The following is a 16100-nucleotide window of genomic DNA, read 5'->3' as shown; positions in this document are numbered from 1 at the left end:
CTCAAAAATCAAACTTGAAATAACTTTTGAATTATAAATTTTTTGTTTAAAATAAAAACTAAAAATTCATATGCAGAACAAAACTTTTTATTTAATTCGACTTTTTGGGTTAACATAAAACCAGCTACTTCTGAATGAAAATGTAGGCGGGAGATGGTGGCAATGTATGACCATGAGATAAAAGGTTGCATATTACGTGTGTTTGTTTGTTAGAACAAGAGTATAAAAGCATAAATGAAACAAAAGATAAAACTGGAAAATTAAGGATACGTTTAGTATTATGATGTAAAGCTCCAAATTTTTAAAAGATTTCTCATTTATGCTAGGATTTAAGGCATCTCAAAGTGCTAATGGAACACACTTATTTTGGTACTAAAAGAAAGTAACAATCAACATTCATAATAAAGATAACTCAAAAACATCTCACTTCGTTTCAAAAAAAACAAACATCTCACTTACCTTTAGGACAACTATGTGGTGTGAACGATCTCACTTACCTAAGGGGAAATAAATGTTAGAAGCTTCATTAGACAATGACCCTTATTTATATATAAAAACCCACGTGGCTTAATCATGCCAAAAGAATGTGGCACATGAAATGAAATCGTTTTCATAATCATATATGGTAATGGCGTGTTGGTGGAGGGGATGAAAGTTTGGCCGTTGTAGGGTCATGACTCATGACTCATGACGCTGGGTCGGGTCGGGTCGGGTCGGATTATCCAGCTATTAAATTGACCATTGACAGTATTAGGGTTATATGCAGAAAGTTAACCATAAAACGTGCTTTAAGCACTTGAACAGTACAAGCAACTAAAGCAAACCTATTTCTAGGAGATGAAGTTATCATTAGAGTCAGAAAAGCATGTGGTCTTTAGAGTTGAATGCAAATTAATTAACTAATCAGCCTCCTTTCAATCCAAAAGTCAATTTTGGTTGCGTTTAAGCATTCTATTGGATAAAATCAGATATAAATTATTGATATTATTTCAACAGTTGTAACGTCCCTTTTTGCCATCATTCTGTTTTCGCAAGTTACTTAAAAATAATAAGAACAATCAAGGTTCCATTTTTTATTGAAAGCATTAGCATAATCTTTCTTCAACAGAAAAAAAATGGTGGCTGTGTTCAACAAGGAGCTTTTGAGCTGGTATCTAATTACTCTAAAGCTCAAAGAAACTGTCGACGCCGGAATCCCAACCACCAGCCGATCGATCAACTTTTCCGGCGAAGAGAATCAACAGTCATATGAACCACTGCAGATTGATATCAATGGTGGTTCTGAAACCATAAAAGAAGGTCCAAAATCGCCGGAATCGGAATGGATGATCACGGTTAGAGAAAGGCTTGAGGTTGCTCAGAAAGACGACGTCGCCGGAACTTGGGGAAAGCTCTGTATCTATAAAGTTCCTCAGTATTTACGCGATGGTGAAGATAAAGCTTATATTCCAAACATCGTCTCTTTAGGGCCTTACCACCATGGAAAAAAACGCCTGAGAAACATGGATCGCCATAAATGGCGGGCGTTTCACCAGATTCTGAAACGTGGTAATCAAGATGCTAAACTCTACATCGATTCCATTAAAGAACTCGAAGAAAGGGCAAGAGCTTGCTACGAAGGACAGATTACTATCAGCAGTAACGAATTCGTGGAAATGATGGTTCTCGATGGCTGTTTTGCTCTCGAGCTTTTCCGGGGAGCTGCAGAAGGGTTCTCGGAACTCGGTTATTCCCGATGCGATCCGGTTTTTGCAATGCGAGGGTCGATGCATTCGATTCAAAGAGACATGATAATGCTCGAGAATCAGATTCCTTTGTTCATCCTTGACAGATTATTAGGGCTCCAATTCGGTCAGCCGGATCAAAAAGGGTTAGTCGCGAAGCTGGCTTTACGATTCTTCGACCCGTTAATGCCAACCGATGAACCGTTGACGAAAAGCCACCGGAGCAAAATGAAATCGTCTCGAGGGTACGACGTTTCCAGCGCGTTTGACCCGTTATCGGACCAGTCATATCTTCACTGTCTCCATGTTTTCCGGCAGAGTCTATTGAGTAGAGGACCGCAGATGGAGCCAAGAAGATGGATCAAACGGTGGTCGCATAGTAACCGTGTCGCCGATAAACGTAGAACACAGCTCATCCACTGTGTAACCGAGCTTAAAGAAGCCGGAATGAAGTTCAAAAAACGAAAAACCGATCGTTTCTGGGATATTAAATTCGAAAACGGAGTTCTAAAGATCCCCCGGCTGTTAATCCACGATGGGACGAAATCTCTGTTTCTTAATCTGATAGCATTCGAGCAATCGCATTTGGACTGCGGGAATGAGATAACGTCGTATGTGATTTTTATGGATAATTTGATAAACTCGCCGGAGGACGTGGGATACCTCCATTACAGTGGGATTTTTGAGCATTGGTTAGGGAGTGATGCAGATGTAGCAGATCTGTTCAATCGGTTATGTCAGGAGGTGGTTTTCGATATTAATAACAGTTATCTGTCGGAGTTATCGGAGAAGGTGAACCAGTTTTATAATCACCGGTGGAATTCATGGCGAGCGACGTTAATTCATAACTATTTCAGCAATCCTTGGGCTATTATTTCGTTTTTCGCCGCCGTGATTCTGCTCATCCTCACGGCAACACAGACGGTTTACGGTGTTTATGGGTATTACCGGCCACCGGCATCTTGATGGTTTACGGCCGGAGAAACTGATATATTTTCACATAACTGGGTATGAATTATTGAATTTTGCATAGATTTTACAAAAAAAAAAAAAAAAAAAAAAAAAAAAAAGTTTATTTTTAGGGAAGAAAATAAAAATGATTGTAATATTTATAAAAGGATTTTATATGAGTTTGAGTTTGATTTGGAAAAGTTTTATTGTATTGGAATAACAAACAAAGATATAGATTATTTATTTATTCAATTAAATTAAATTTTTATTCCTACAAGTGCTCCTACATAATAATATATATCATATTAATATATTAAAATATTAAAATATTATTAAATGAACATTAAATATTACTACCAAACAACTAACGCGATCATATATTCATATGTAGCATGAGGAAAATTGAAAGAAACGTTTCTTTTTATTTTTTCTTTCCAAGCTTGACTTTTCCATCTATAAACATATTTTACTACAAAAACGGATGAAAACGTGTTGTTCATGAAACGAATTTCTATTTATGGAAGCCATATTATATTAGTTAAGTACCAGAGTATATTAGTTAAGAATTAATAAGATGACCTAAAGCAAAACACAAACTTGAAACTTTAAGATGGTCGACGAATTAGCTGAAAAAATATATGCTAAAAAATAACATTTGTTAAAATTAGCTTATAAACTAATTGAATATATATAAAATAACTTAACAAACATGTAAAATATTATGTTTTTTTATAACAAATAGAGGGTACATTTGAAAAAATTGAACAAAAAAAGCTCAATAAAGATTTTTCTCAAAGTTTTCATCAATATAAACAATAGTATAAAAATAGTTACCACCATTTGTTCTCTATTTCTTGAATTGTATAGAGTGAGAGAAAGATTGTAATATTCCTTTTCAGTTTTCCCCATAATTCTCTCCCTAGATAGAACCAGGAGAATAGAATAAAAAAAAGTACAAGAAAAGAAAGAATAAAATATTATTAGTTATGTTTTCAGTTTGAAAAAAGTCTTATTTTTTAAGTAAAGGGAAGTTAAAGTGATTACAAATTTCTCTTTGTACATAAGAAACCATACATTTTCATTATCGTGAAATATTTCCTCCCTTTCTAAAAACACTAAAATCTCTTTCCCCTTTCTCCCTTTTCATCATTTTCCATCCTAAAAGATACTTTATTTCCCATTTTTTATTTTTTCGCAAAAGAAAAACTCATAAATAAACATAGTATAAAGATATGATTGTCTCTTGGATTCCGACACATTCCAACAAATTACTATTCATGACTCTATTCCATCACTAATTGGTTACCAAGTCGACTAACTCAATTCCATAGCATTTCTCTTAAGTGTTTGATGAATTTGTTGAAGAGTTATAAGGGTAAGGAACATTATTGGATATATACATTTCGTCATATTTTTTTTTTACACAGTTTACCATGTTAAAAAAATATATCATTATAACCAACTAATGTAGATGATCAACACAGCTCCGACGAGCCTTCGGTCATCTTATCCAGTGAAACAAAAATCTTCCGACAATTTTATTTGGATCTGTAGTTTTTGTGTGTTTGTTCATCAAAAACTCAAATCTTGATGAACACCCAATAATCAACTCGATGAACTACATGGATGGACTTGAAAATCAGTTTCAAATTTGTCATGTAAGAGCTCCAAAAAAACCTGAATTCGCCATGGTTGAACTCGAAAAACGCTTATTCCCAACAAACCCAAAAAGAAACCCCATGGATGAACTTGAAATACCCACAATTTTCACGTGCAAGTACAAAACCATGTTCATCCGAAAAATAAGCCAAAACATCATGTTATCGATCTGCAATGAATGTATGTTCATCAGAATCATGCCATGTATGTACCTTCAACACTTTCAGATATGGATGTCTGTGTTCATGTTTGACCGAAAACTCATGTGTCATGGATGTGTGTGCCTTCAATGATTTCATATCTGTCATGGATCTAAGTACGACTTGTACGGATGTGTGAGTGTGTGCCTAAGACAATGACCAAAAAATTCATATTTGGCTGGAAACCTATACTAACCGATAATATATGTTTTTTAAACAGGGTAAACATGAACACATATGATAAGACTAGTTCACACACACACACAGACTAGACAAACTTTCTAAAACTATTTCCTCTGACAGGGGATGAGGAATCCATTTACATCTGTTGCACATACAAAAAATCGAGAACGAGCCCTGTCCCACGTTTTTAGGTGGTAAAAAAATTTAGAATTTCTATCACATTGACATCACACCAAATGTCAGTCCAATGCACGTTTTTCAAACACAGTACAACTTGTTATGTCAAACAGGTATTATCCCACAATGTCATAAGATCCTCATTTTCCCCACCACAACTATGATAACTCTTTAAAAAGACTTAAGCTTCATTTGTCTATAACATTAAACTTACGACTACTAAAAACCTGTACGAAATGATCTCCTACATAAAACAAACCATTAAAAAAGTCAAGTCTAACTTCTTAGGAAACAAAATCTATAAAACTGTTTGAACATCTTTCAGTCTCTAGGAAGAAGACTTGTACTCTCGGTTGATGTTGCCCCCCGCTTTCCATTGTAAGTCTGTATAAAATAAGCTTACTTAAGTAACAAATAGCCCCAAAATGAAATATAATTTGTAACTTTAATGTAAAATGGGGATAAAAAGGGTACCTGTTTTCCAAACGAAAATGGGACGTATTTGTATTTGACCATATGCAGTATTTGTTTCTTCATGGTAAGAGCGAATAAGATGACCCAGTAAAAAAGGAGTATAGGCCAAAAAACAGGCACATCGAATGCACTGAAGAATGTCAAAACAAAAGCAATGCAGAAGGCTTTTGTTATCGAGTACCTGTCATCAATGAAAACAAGATTGACATCTGGTGATTTCATTGTTAATAAAAGAGACTGGAATGTTGGGTAACAGGGTTAGCTTTTTAAGGAGAAGGTCGTTTGTATCTGCATAATATTGGTGTATTGTTATATTCAGCAACTTCGATATGAAGAACTTACCAATTTGCTTGAAATGGATCCAGACAGATATTTTATCAAGTACAATTGAGTAATTGGAAGAGTATTATCAGCAGTAACAGAATTATTTAACTGGTGGCTTTGAAGAATGATGGTTAATTGGTTAGCAATTAACAGCATAAACATCCTGATTGCTAACCCTAGATTATGCTGCAAATCAACAGTCCAGTTCTTCTTGCTATCAATTTGTGTGTGTTGTTGGGTTGTTGATCCCTAGATTCAGTACGAGATCCTATTTGATCTAATATCTAAATCTAAAGTAACTAAATCAGTTGATCGCTGAGTTAATATTGCAATTGAAATCAGGAATTAGAAAATCGAATTTAGAGTAGAAACAGTAATTACCAAAACTTAAACTCGGGAAGACGACGAACAAAAGGGCGGAACTCATCGGAGCTCCGAGAGGGAAGAGTAGGGCCATCGGAAAGGTCTTGGAATTCCGGATCAACCTGAGGAGATAGAAACCCTATGAGCAGATTAAGGATGTATATCCCGAGTGCGTACGAGACCACGTAAAACCCTTGCACAAAAAACACGCGGACGCCATAGATGAACGCGATGGCAAAGAAAACGATCCACCGGTAGAGCAAGAACGGCGTTGACTTGTCGAGCAAATGTTGAAAGCGTTGTGACACCACAAAACCCCACCGTTGCACGGCTGCTGCAGGTGTGTCCGTTGAATGCAGCGAACCGGCTGATGGGGGAGCGTCGGTGCTGGGGGTTGCTGTGGTGGGGCCGGCTCCGGGATCCATCATCTTACCGTCGTCTCTCCTACGTAAAGAAACCGATTTGGGGATAGATTCAAGCAACCGAATATGCCTGTGATTTTGTAGGTTATAAATCTAAATTTTACCAGAATATGATATTTTCTCTTACAAATAACTTAAGATAAAAATAAAAAAAAATAAATAAAAAAAAAACACATAGAAAATAAAGGAGTTCTTGTCATTATTTATTAGCCAACAAACTAATGAGTTTGATTTCAAATGGTCCCTATGTTTTTAGTGAATTGTAAATATGTAAATAAGTATTGTAAATATGTAAATGGTCCCTATGCATCTTATTTATTTATTTATTTTTAAATAGCAAATAATTAGCAAGTGATTAAATAGCAACGAAGTACAAAAGTACGAGCGAAGAAAAAGTAAAGAGACTACAAAAATAAATGAAAAAAATAGTGAGCAAATCCACTCAGCAAACAACCACAACCCTTTTACTTTTAAATTTACACAATGAGTATAAATTAACAATAATAGTGTCTACTATTTTTGTTGGAGGCACCCTGATATTCTTAAACATGTCGTCTAATACCCACAAGATATGATTAGATGATTAAAAAATAGGATAATTATTTGTCGCGATGATAAATAGATGTTTTTTTATTATTGAAGGTTATGTAGGATAAATAACCTAAACGAAAGTCGTAGTAGCGGTAAAAGTGAACTCGTGCATATAGAAAACATTCAAATCTGACTTCATATGAAAAAGTTATAATTTTTCGAAGTTTCAACTCAGCAGTGCACGACATAAGACTGAAATAGAAATCGGTTGATTGTTAGCTAAAACGATTTAAACAGAAGTTGAAGATCTCTACGATACAATTTCGTCGACACAAAGACAGTTGAGAATGGATGTCATATGTTAGAGTTATGATTTTTATATGAGGTTTAACAGTCTAAGCTCTTTAAAAACATAAATTTAAAAATAAAGTGATAATTAGTCGATGAAGTCGAAAGGAAAGTTGTAGATCTCGTCGATAGGTGCGCGTGGATATAAAGAACATCGAAAACGGAGCTTGTATGAAAAAGTTACAGAATTTACAAAATTTATGTTTTGCTCGACACATGTTTCTAGAAGGTGACAGCTGACATGTGACACAAAACGGTTGGGGAGACATCACTTTAAGTGTTCGGTACGCACCTTGAAAAGTGTGGCGCGTAATCACGAGTTCTGCCTATAAAAGGGGCATCAGCCCCTTATTTGCCTGTACACCTTTCTCAACTTCCTCTCAACCTCTAAACCCGGTTTTTGGGGTCTTTCTTCGGAATTTTGGATTATTTTAGTTTAGCAAAGCTCTGGGGAGCTATTCTTTGACTAGTAGAAGCTCTCGGGTCGAAGTTCTACTAGTGCAATCTCCCGGTTTTCGCTAAAATTTATGTAAGTTAAGCTACATTTATATCGCTTTCAATATAACTTATATTTATAATCATAATCATTGTTATGAACCTATAAGATTTATCAGTGATTCCCCGTAATTATACTGATTTATCTACTTACGAGAGTGATGTCTATGTTGGATTTAGTGAGGTGTTTAAAGTGATATTTCCGAACAATATACTTTGTATACCACACGGACCCTACCTCCGATATGATCCTACCTGGTTATTCCTTACTTGATAGATCTTGATGTAGACATTGTGTAACATTCTAAAGTTATAAGGTGAAAATTTTATTTTTAATTCAACCATAAACACCATTTAACCTTTTTAATCATTCAAGAATATGTCAAAATAAAATAGTTATTAGAATACAATCCCAAAATCATAAGGTTGCGGAAATATGGGTGGATGCATTGCGATCATGTCAGGCCCTTCCCTTTCGAACCAGAAGTACCTAAAACCATAAACATAAACTGTAAGCACAAAGCTTAGTGACTTCCCTTAAAATACCCCATACCATACATATATAACAATCAAAAACATATTGGGTCTATTTCGCCCTCTTCGGTATCTTTCAACCGGTACTGTGTCTATTTCACCCCTTTCGGTATCTTTCAACCGATATCAGATTTATTTCACCCCTACAACTAACACATATAATCATAATAGTAAGAGTCACAGAGACATCAAGCAGATACATACATAACATGTAACTGTCACGAAGACAATCATCATACTACAAACATAATCTAGTGGGCCAATATTGTTGCCTTTGACCCACGGATATAGTGAAGGAAACTCACCTCAGTTCGCTAACACTTCAACTACAGCTCGGGCTACTGGACCGGAGAATCCCCGCACTAACCAGTCAACTACAAACATAATCAATAATTGGGTCACAAACCATAATCAGGACTTAATTCACTAATCCCGACTCCTAGGGTAAAATACTATTTTACCCTTCCCTTCAATTGGCCTAAGTCCATAAGACACACAAGGCCTAATATGGGCCCAATTCCATAAAGGCCCAAAGCCTACATTATCTATTACCATATGTGTCTAAACCTTTCTTTCCCAAAGTCCAAAGCCTTATGATACTTGATCCTCAGGTCACGACCCCGAATTATGAAATGACCCGAACCAGGGTGTTACACATTGGGATTAGTGAGGAATCTATACCGTCATTAATTACTAGGAATATTAGACTAAGACTCAATATGAATCATACTTAGGTCACATTAAAGGAAAAGTTAAAGTGTTAGGTGGAGCGCTGCCAAATTCTATAGTCACCCACCTAAGTCAGGTGAGTACATAGTCCCTTTCATGAATATGATTTTAATACAAGTATTAATTGAAGTATTAAATATCTGTTAAAAATGTTTATATGTGAGCTATATGCGTATTTACTGAAATATGTGTAAGAAATATATTTGATGATATACTACGTGCAAACTATATATGGTTCTATATGTGTTAAGATATATATGTATTATTGCGGGATAATAATAATAATAATAATAATAATAATAATAATAATAATAATAATAATAATAATAATAATAATAATAGAAGTATTATTAAAGAGAAGGATAAAAGTGTATAAATACCTAAATACTTTATGTTAAATATATACACTAAATTAGGATAATGTTTTCTAAATAGAATTGGTATTGGGAGCCTAGTAGTTTGCTTGTTAATGAGATAAGACTTCTTATAGATGCCTAGTTCAATTAAGTTTGATATTGGGTAGTCTCATTCAGAGTATGTTGGTGTAAGTTGGGAATGGATTGTAGGGTTCTGTTCCGTGACATTTTTAGGTGTTGATGATACGAAAATACGTACCGGAGTATGAATCGTTTTCCTTTTTGGATGATCACAAATGGTGGGTCCATATCAGGTAACTATAATGGTATGTCTGGTAATCTCCGAGAGTAAGATGACAACACTTGATCATTATATACGGTCCTGTGAATTTCGTTTCTAGTGTAGTTTATAACCCAAAGACGTAGATGAATTTGGATACCATATTCATTAAATACTCTGATGGCTCAGGTGCCTTTATGACTTTCACCAGCCAAAGAAGCCCCTAGAGGTGTAGTCAAGTCCTTTCTTTTAAACGGTTTATCTTCCTGATAATCATGGACTAAGGTCTATGAGGATCGATTAGGGTGGGTATATATGGGTATGAGGTTTTATAGATATCCAAGTCAGAATTACATGTATATGTTGTTTGTTAATAGTTTGTTTTGTAGGGTTAAGATATATATATATATATATATATATATATATATATATATATATATATATAATAACATTGTAGGATTGAAATTCATATGTACTCACCTCGTGTCCCAACCTAACCCACTCACTTTATATGTATCACATGTATCAAGACTTAAGCTAGATGAAATTGATTAGGATGTTGAGTGATTAAGAGAAAACATGTAATGGTGTTCAGTACCATTAGGTCTTTATGTTGTAACTTATGTATTTGTATTGATTATGACATACATATAATTTTTTTGAGGTAATCTTGTATTAAAAAGATTTTTATATATTGGGATTTTTCGTAAATGAACTATCATGATTTTTAAAGTATAAAGAATGTTCTTTTTGGTTCTGAAAATTTAGAGGATGTCACATCTTGTTCCTGGCAACATGTAAAATCAGTTTCTTGAAAATGAAAGGGTCATTGGATGGATGACTCGACAATACACATATTAATGCACCTTTTTTAGATTTTTAAGAAAGCCACATGTGAAATCCTCCCTTTTAAAACCGTTAAACACCATTTATTTAGAGGTTATATGATCTCAATGTCATTTACTTTGTTCATCAAGATGGAGAAGCATAGGATAGTCATCAAGGAGATAAGGTTTTTGTCGGTTGTCGGAATGAGTGAGTAACTAAAGCTATTGTTCCATATCTTACATGATCTATTCATCTAAGCCCATCCTTTTTATTCAGATCGCTACTATCACTTATTGTGTTTAATCTGCACATTCGTTTTTATAGCATGTTGATTTCAAATGATGTCAGCTAGGATCCTATATATCTGAAAAATAAACTCAACTCCCAATAGGTTTTTGTAAGGTATAAATTATCATATTTTAATGGTAGTAAGTTTTTATTCATTGATGTTGACTTTGTTGTGTGACAACTGAGAAAAATTACGTCAGAAAAAGATTAAATGTAATAACTTAGCCTCGTATTGTTTGATTTATACCATAATATAATCAAATATGTTGTTACATTTAGAGTTAAATCGACTATTAGGCTAAATTAGCATCCAAAAAGTTGTACCTTCTTTTAAAACAGTTTAGATATTTAGATAGTACTCGTCGACGTGATCTCAAAGATTAATATCATGTCCAATGTCATAACTAATTGGTAAGACTTACATTAATATCATGGTCATTTTTGGGTTGCCTTAGTGATCCAAATAATATTAGAAAGTTATGAGAGAGATATATAAATAGTTTATTAATTGTTCATAAGATGATAAAATAATTAGAAATTAGTTTAGAATTGATTTGGAATTAATTCAAAGTACATGATTAAATGTTAACTATTCAATAGTTGAATAATGAAAGGTTTTAGATCCCTGAAAGGGTGGATGAAAATCAGCTTAAGATAAGGCTAAGGATTTTCATCCAAGGCTATACAATGAAGGAAGGTTTGGATTTTAGATAAAATATATTATTTGATTATTATCTTTATCTAGTTGCCAATTCAAATCAGTTTTCTTTTCAAGCAACCTAAGAGTTTTTGTTCTCTCTTGATTAAATCCTTAGTCGATATTTATTGTTTTAATGATTAATCTTCTTACATCTAATAGTTTGGAATTGTTGCCTTTGATTTTTTAATTTATTTAAATAAAGTGGGGTAGGTAATGTAATGTAAGGTGAGGTGGAAGTGTGGTTAGGGTGTGTTTATTTAAATAAATTAAAAAATCAATGGCAAAATAGTATTTTTAAGGTAAGATAGGGACCAAGCGCGCAACAAAAACAAACAGTAGGGACCTTCCAAGTTAAAAAAAAATAAGTTAGGGACCAAACGTGCAAGTTACCCCAAACCATAGGGATCATTCGTGTAATGTACTATTTAGTTTAAAATAACAACTTTACCAAACTTAAATTATACAAGAGGCACTGCATTTTTCATGGTTGTGCTTCATTGTTGAAGTATATCGACCAACATATAGGGAGATAATTGGAGGTCGTTGAGGCCAATAAAATTAATAACCCTAAATCCTTCACACTAAAATAGTGTGTAGTGGTAAAGATGTCAAATCCGTGGAGATTTGTTCAATTTTATAACTCTATCAAAAATCTCTTTGTAAAAATACTTGTAAAATAACAATAAAAGTAAAAAATGGGGGTTTTGATCTTTTCAAATACTTGAAATAAACTAGAATTAAACTAAGATTTAAATGGACAATTTAAACAAAAACAAGAGTTTGATATAAAATCAATAAGAGAAAGATAGTTGGCTTAAGGTTTCCTCACTTTGATTTTTTGATGAACATATCATTAGAGTCCAATGGTGCAATACTTGTTTTAATTCCTTAATTTGGTTATAGTAATCCAATAAGCTTGAGATTACCTAGACTTTTCTTAGTTGTTAAAATGGTTAGAGAAGCTCATAACAATTCCCTTAGTCAAAGTCACAATTTCCATTAAGCATGTAATTAGTGAAGGTCAACTAGCATTAAGAACAAAAAAGTTACCAAATCCAAGAGAAGTCAAATGCTTTCACTACCATGTTGGAGAAAATGTTTTTATGATTGTGTGAAGCAAAACTAACACAAAAAAAATCATTTGTTGCTTGCTAATTTGAAGATCCTTTAATTAATCAAGAAATTAGCCAACTAATCACCATAAGCATATTTAAACTCATGAATAAAAACATACAAGTAATAATATGATTTTAAAACATATAACATTCTCATAAAGATTCAAAAACAAGTTCATGGAATCTTCAACATTCAACAAAAGTCAAAGGATTTCACCAAAGTCAACCAAGTTTTGTCTAGCTAAGCATTGCTAAACTCAAGAAAACAAGATAAGAAAAGATTGTACCAAACATTCAACAAAATTTAGAGATCAAAAGATGATGTTATTCAATGTTCTTGGCCTTCAAAGTCTTCAAAATCTCTAGAGAAAAGGCTCCAAAGTCGGATGTGCCAGTGTTTCAAAAGAAACCCACCAAACTTGCTCAAATAGAAGCCAAAAGTAAAATCACGAACCCACGCGGGCCGCGTGGAAATCTTACGCGAGTCGCGTGAGCTGATGGAGAATGGGCCTTTTTCATTTGTTGGGCTTGAACTGCTTAGTTCACTAGCCCAGTTTAAGTCGACCAGCTTCTAGCCCATTTTTCTTCAAGTTCTCTTCAATTTGAGCTCAATTTGACCTTTCCAAATCCTCCAAAGCTCTCGTAATCACCCGATCATCAATCTCCGCACACTCGAAAATTCTCCCACATCTTCAAAATTTAAAGTTTAATAATTCTTCCAAGCCTTCAAGTAATTTACAAGCCCATTCCATGCATTATTTCCATAGTTATCAAGCCCAAAATTCCTGACGACTTCTAAGCCCAATCGCTTCCCAAAGATCCCGCTCCGCTACTCTCCGTAAAACCTTCAATTACGCTCATGAAATTCGAAAGTACCCGAAAGTGGTCATAAAATAACAAAAAGGAAAATATGCATGAAAATTAACTAAAATGTGAATGAAATATGCTAAAATAAACTATTAAAAAGAAGTAAATAAAATGAAACTATCAATAATGAATGCATGTTCCACATTTATGTGAGGGAAATCTGCGAAAAAGTCCCAAAATTTTAGGCCAATTTATGATCTAGTCCTAAATTAAATTTCATTAACGAAAAAAGACAAAAAAAACCGACTAATTTAATCATTTTAGCCCTCTTTTACCTTTTTAACAGGTTACTGCTGATGTGGCATGCCAAGTGGCGTGCTACGTTGACATGGCAACTGATTTCATTTTTAATTTTCTTTTATTCTTTAATAATTTTAAAATTAAAAAATAAAAAATATCCCCCCTTTTCTTTCCCATGTTTCCTTTCTTCTTCCTTGAATCTGCAAATTTAATGATACCGTCAGAGAAACAAATCCGGTGAAGCATCTGTCCACTAGGTTTTGTCCCTCGACAATCATCGTCTTCCTCTGCTTTTACTTCTTCCATATATGGTTTCTTGTCTTCCACCAAATCGGTAATCTCCCTCACTCTTTCTTTATCTCACAAATCCATCTCTCACTTCTCTATCCTATTTCTAAAGTCCGACACCTCCCCTATCACCCCCAACACCTTCTGCTACCACCACCACCACTCATCACTCAATGACTCAAACCTAAAAGTTGAACCATAAACCTGCAAATAAAACATTACTTAACCCTAACCGGTAACTCAAAGAAGAGGGATATGCAAATCGTATAAGCAGGTTCAAATCCCCAAATCGTCTTCGTCGATGGTCCTCCTCTGTAATGCGATTCAAGCATACTGACAACAAGAACGACTCTCGTGCCAAATCAAAAGAATGATGAAGCTTTTTATGACGATGGAGACAGAGAGGGGATCGCCGGAGATTCATGTGATTTCTTCAGGGATGATGGAGATCGGGGTTTTGGATTTTTGGACGTGAAGATAGGGGGAAGAGTTTCCCGAAGAGGTCCTGTGAAGTGGCCAAATTTTGACTTCAAGGGATGTGCTCCGGTGGTGGTTGTCCAAAAGTGATGACATTATGGTTCTTCAAGTGTTAAGAGAATAGGGAGGAATAGATATATGTAAAAAGGAATGTATGGGGTGGGGAGGTAAAGTTTGGGATTTTGGTTTTGAAGGTGAAGGTCACTGGTTCAAATCAACATGCATCCTTTTTATTTAATTTGACTTTAGAATTTATTACATTAAATATAAATGTTATTGATAAATTCATAAGAGTCTTTCAGTTCGATTGGTTAAGAGCATGATTTTCAATTTGAAGGTCACACGTTCGAGTCCCCCTCCTCTCGTTTTTATCCTGATAATCTGATTTTTCAAATAATGAAGAAATGCCACATCAACTGCCAAAAAGTTTACTTGGCGTGTCACCTCATCAAGCAACCTACCGAAAAGGTAAAAGAGGGTTAAAGTGATTACATTAGCCGGTTTTCTGTCTTTTTTCGTTAATGAAATTTAATTTAGGACTAGATCGTAAATTGACCTAAAACTTTGGGACTTTTTCGCAGATTTCCCTTTATGTGATTATATTGGTGTATTTATGCTATGCCACGTCATGTTAACTACTTCATTATTAGTTAGACTTTTCTGTTTTAATCAGTTAGGCTCATATTAGTTTAGCTCATGTTAGTAGTGCACATTAGCATAGATAAATCTGATGTATATATATCATTTCCAGTTGAATGAAACATAACAGAAAAGATTATCTCTTCATTTTGTGAATTGTAACATGGTATCAGAGATTATGCTTTCGTCTGTGATCTGAACTCTGTTCAAATTTTTTTTGTTCTTCATTTCGAATTGATTCCCCTTCTTCTTTTCAGATCGTTTTTTTTCATCAATGATCTTTGTTTGATTCTGCCTAATTTTCCTGTAAAATTGTTTCTTTCTTTCAATTGATTGTTACAATTGACCTACTTCTTGAATCATGTATGAATCTCAAAATAGCAATTATGTAGATCATAATGATCCATATTATCTTCACCATTCGGATAGTCCAGGATTAGTTCTTGTTTCACAAGTTCTCACTGGCGAAAATTATGCTTCATGGAGCAGGTCCATGAATATTTATCTATCTGTCAAAAACAAATTTGAGTTTGTTGATGGAAGTCTCCCTAAGCCTAATAATTATAATCCATTTAAACTCAAGTCGTGGATCAGAAACAATAATATTGTTATCTCATGGCTTTTGAATTTAATCTCTAAAGAGATCTCTGCATCTGTGATTTACCTTGATACTGCTGTAGCAATCTGGAAAGAACTCAAGGAGTGATTTCAGCAAAGCAATGGACCTAGGATCTTCCAGATCAAGAGAGATCTGATGAATCTTGTTCAAGGCCAAGACTTTGTAAGTAATTACTTCACCAAACTGAAAGTTTTTTGGGAGGAATTGTCGAATTATAGTTCCAATTGTACATGTGGATTATGTATTTGTGGAGGAGCAAGAGAGACAGAACAGGTTATGAGTTTCCTAA

General features: G+C 34.2%; 3 protein-coding genes across 3 annotated transcripts; 2 read left to right on the top strand and 1 right to left on the bottom strand.

The window, feature by feature from the left end:
• Nucleotides 1-1002: 1002 nt before the first annotated feature.
• LOC145087515 (UPF0481 protein At3g47200-like) lies at nucleotides 1003-2875 on the top strand. The gene has a single exon (XM_079025480.1). The coding sequence runs from the start codon at nucleotides 1116-1118 to the stop codon at nucleotides 2688-2690; it is 1575 nt and encodes a 524-aa protein (XP_078881606.1). The 5' UTR covers nucleotides 1003-1115; the 3' UTR covers nucleotides 2691-2875.
• Nucleotides 2876-4971: 2096 nt separating this feature from the next.
• On the bottom strand, nucleotides 4972-6593 carry LOC145087514 (protein RER1A-like). Its single transcript, XM_079025479.1, has 3 exons — nucleotides 6074-6593; nucleotides 5369-5549; nucleotides 4972-5278 (listed from the first exon to the last, which is right to left on the bottom strand). Exons 1-3 carry the CDS (start codon nucleotides 6481-6483, stop codon nucleotides 5216-5218), a joined length of 654 nt encoding a protein of 217 aa, XP_078881605.1. The 5' UTR covers nucleotides 6484-6593; the 3' UTR covers nucleotides 4972-5215.
• An 8960-nt stretch (nucleotides 6594-15553) lies between these two features.
• On the top strand, nucleotides 15554-15898 carry LOC145089815 (uncharacterized). The gene has a single exon (XM_079028208.1). It carries the CDS (start codon nucleotides 15554-15556, stop codon nucleotides 15896-15898), a length of 345 nt encoding a protein of 114 aa, XP_078884334.1.
• Nucleotides 15899-16100: the final 202 nt, after the last annotated feature.

The sequence above is a fragment of the Lactuca serriola genome, chromosome 2 (genome assembly GCF_051521515.1).
Source record: "Lactuca serriola cultivar US96UC23 chromosome 2, Lser_US96UC23_V15, whole genome shotgun sequence".
Classification (NCBI taxonomy): Eukaryota; Viridiplantae; Streptophyta; class Magnoliopsida; order Asterales; family Asteraceae; genus Lactuca; species Lactuca serriola.
This window is presented reverse-complemented; position numbering and strand designations above follow the sequence as displayed.

What these genes read in the sequence shown, in the direction of transcription:
- LOC145087514 (XM_079025479.1), bottom strand. Translation starts at nt 6,483, where the DNA reads ATGATGGATCCCGGAGCCGGCCCCACCACAGCAACCCCCAGCACCGAC. An exon ending in CTTCCCGAGTTTAAGTTTTG is followed by an intron (nt 5,550 to 6,073) that starts GTAATTACTGTT and finishes CATTGATGACAG; the next exon opens with GTACTCGATAACAAAAGCCT. An exon ending in CATTTTCGTTTGGAAAACAG is followed by an intron (nt 5,279 to 5,368) that starts GTACCCTTTTTA and finishes TATTTTATACAG; the next exon opens with ACTTACAATGGAAAGCGGGG.
- LOC145087515 (XM_079025480.1), top strand. Translation starts at nt 1,116, where the DNA reads ATGGTGGCTGTGTTCAACAAGGAGCTTTTGAGCTGGTATCTAATTACT.
- LOC145089815 (XM_079028208.1), top strand. Translation starts at nt 15,554, where the DNA reads ATGTATGAATCTCAAAATAGCAATTATGTAGATCATAATGATCCATAT.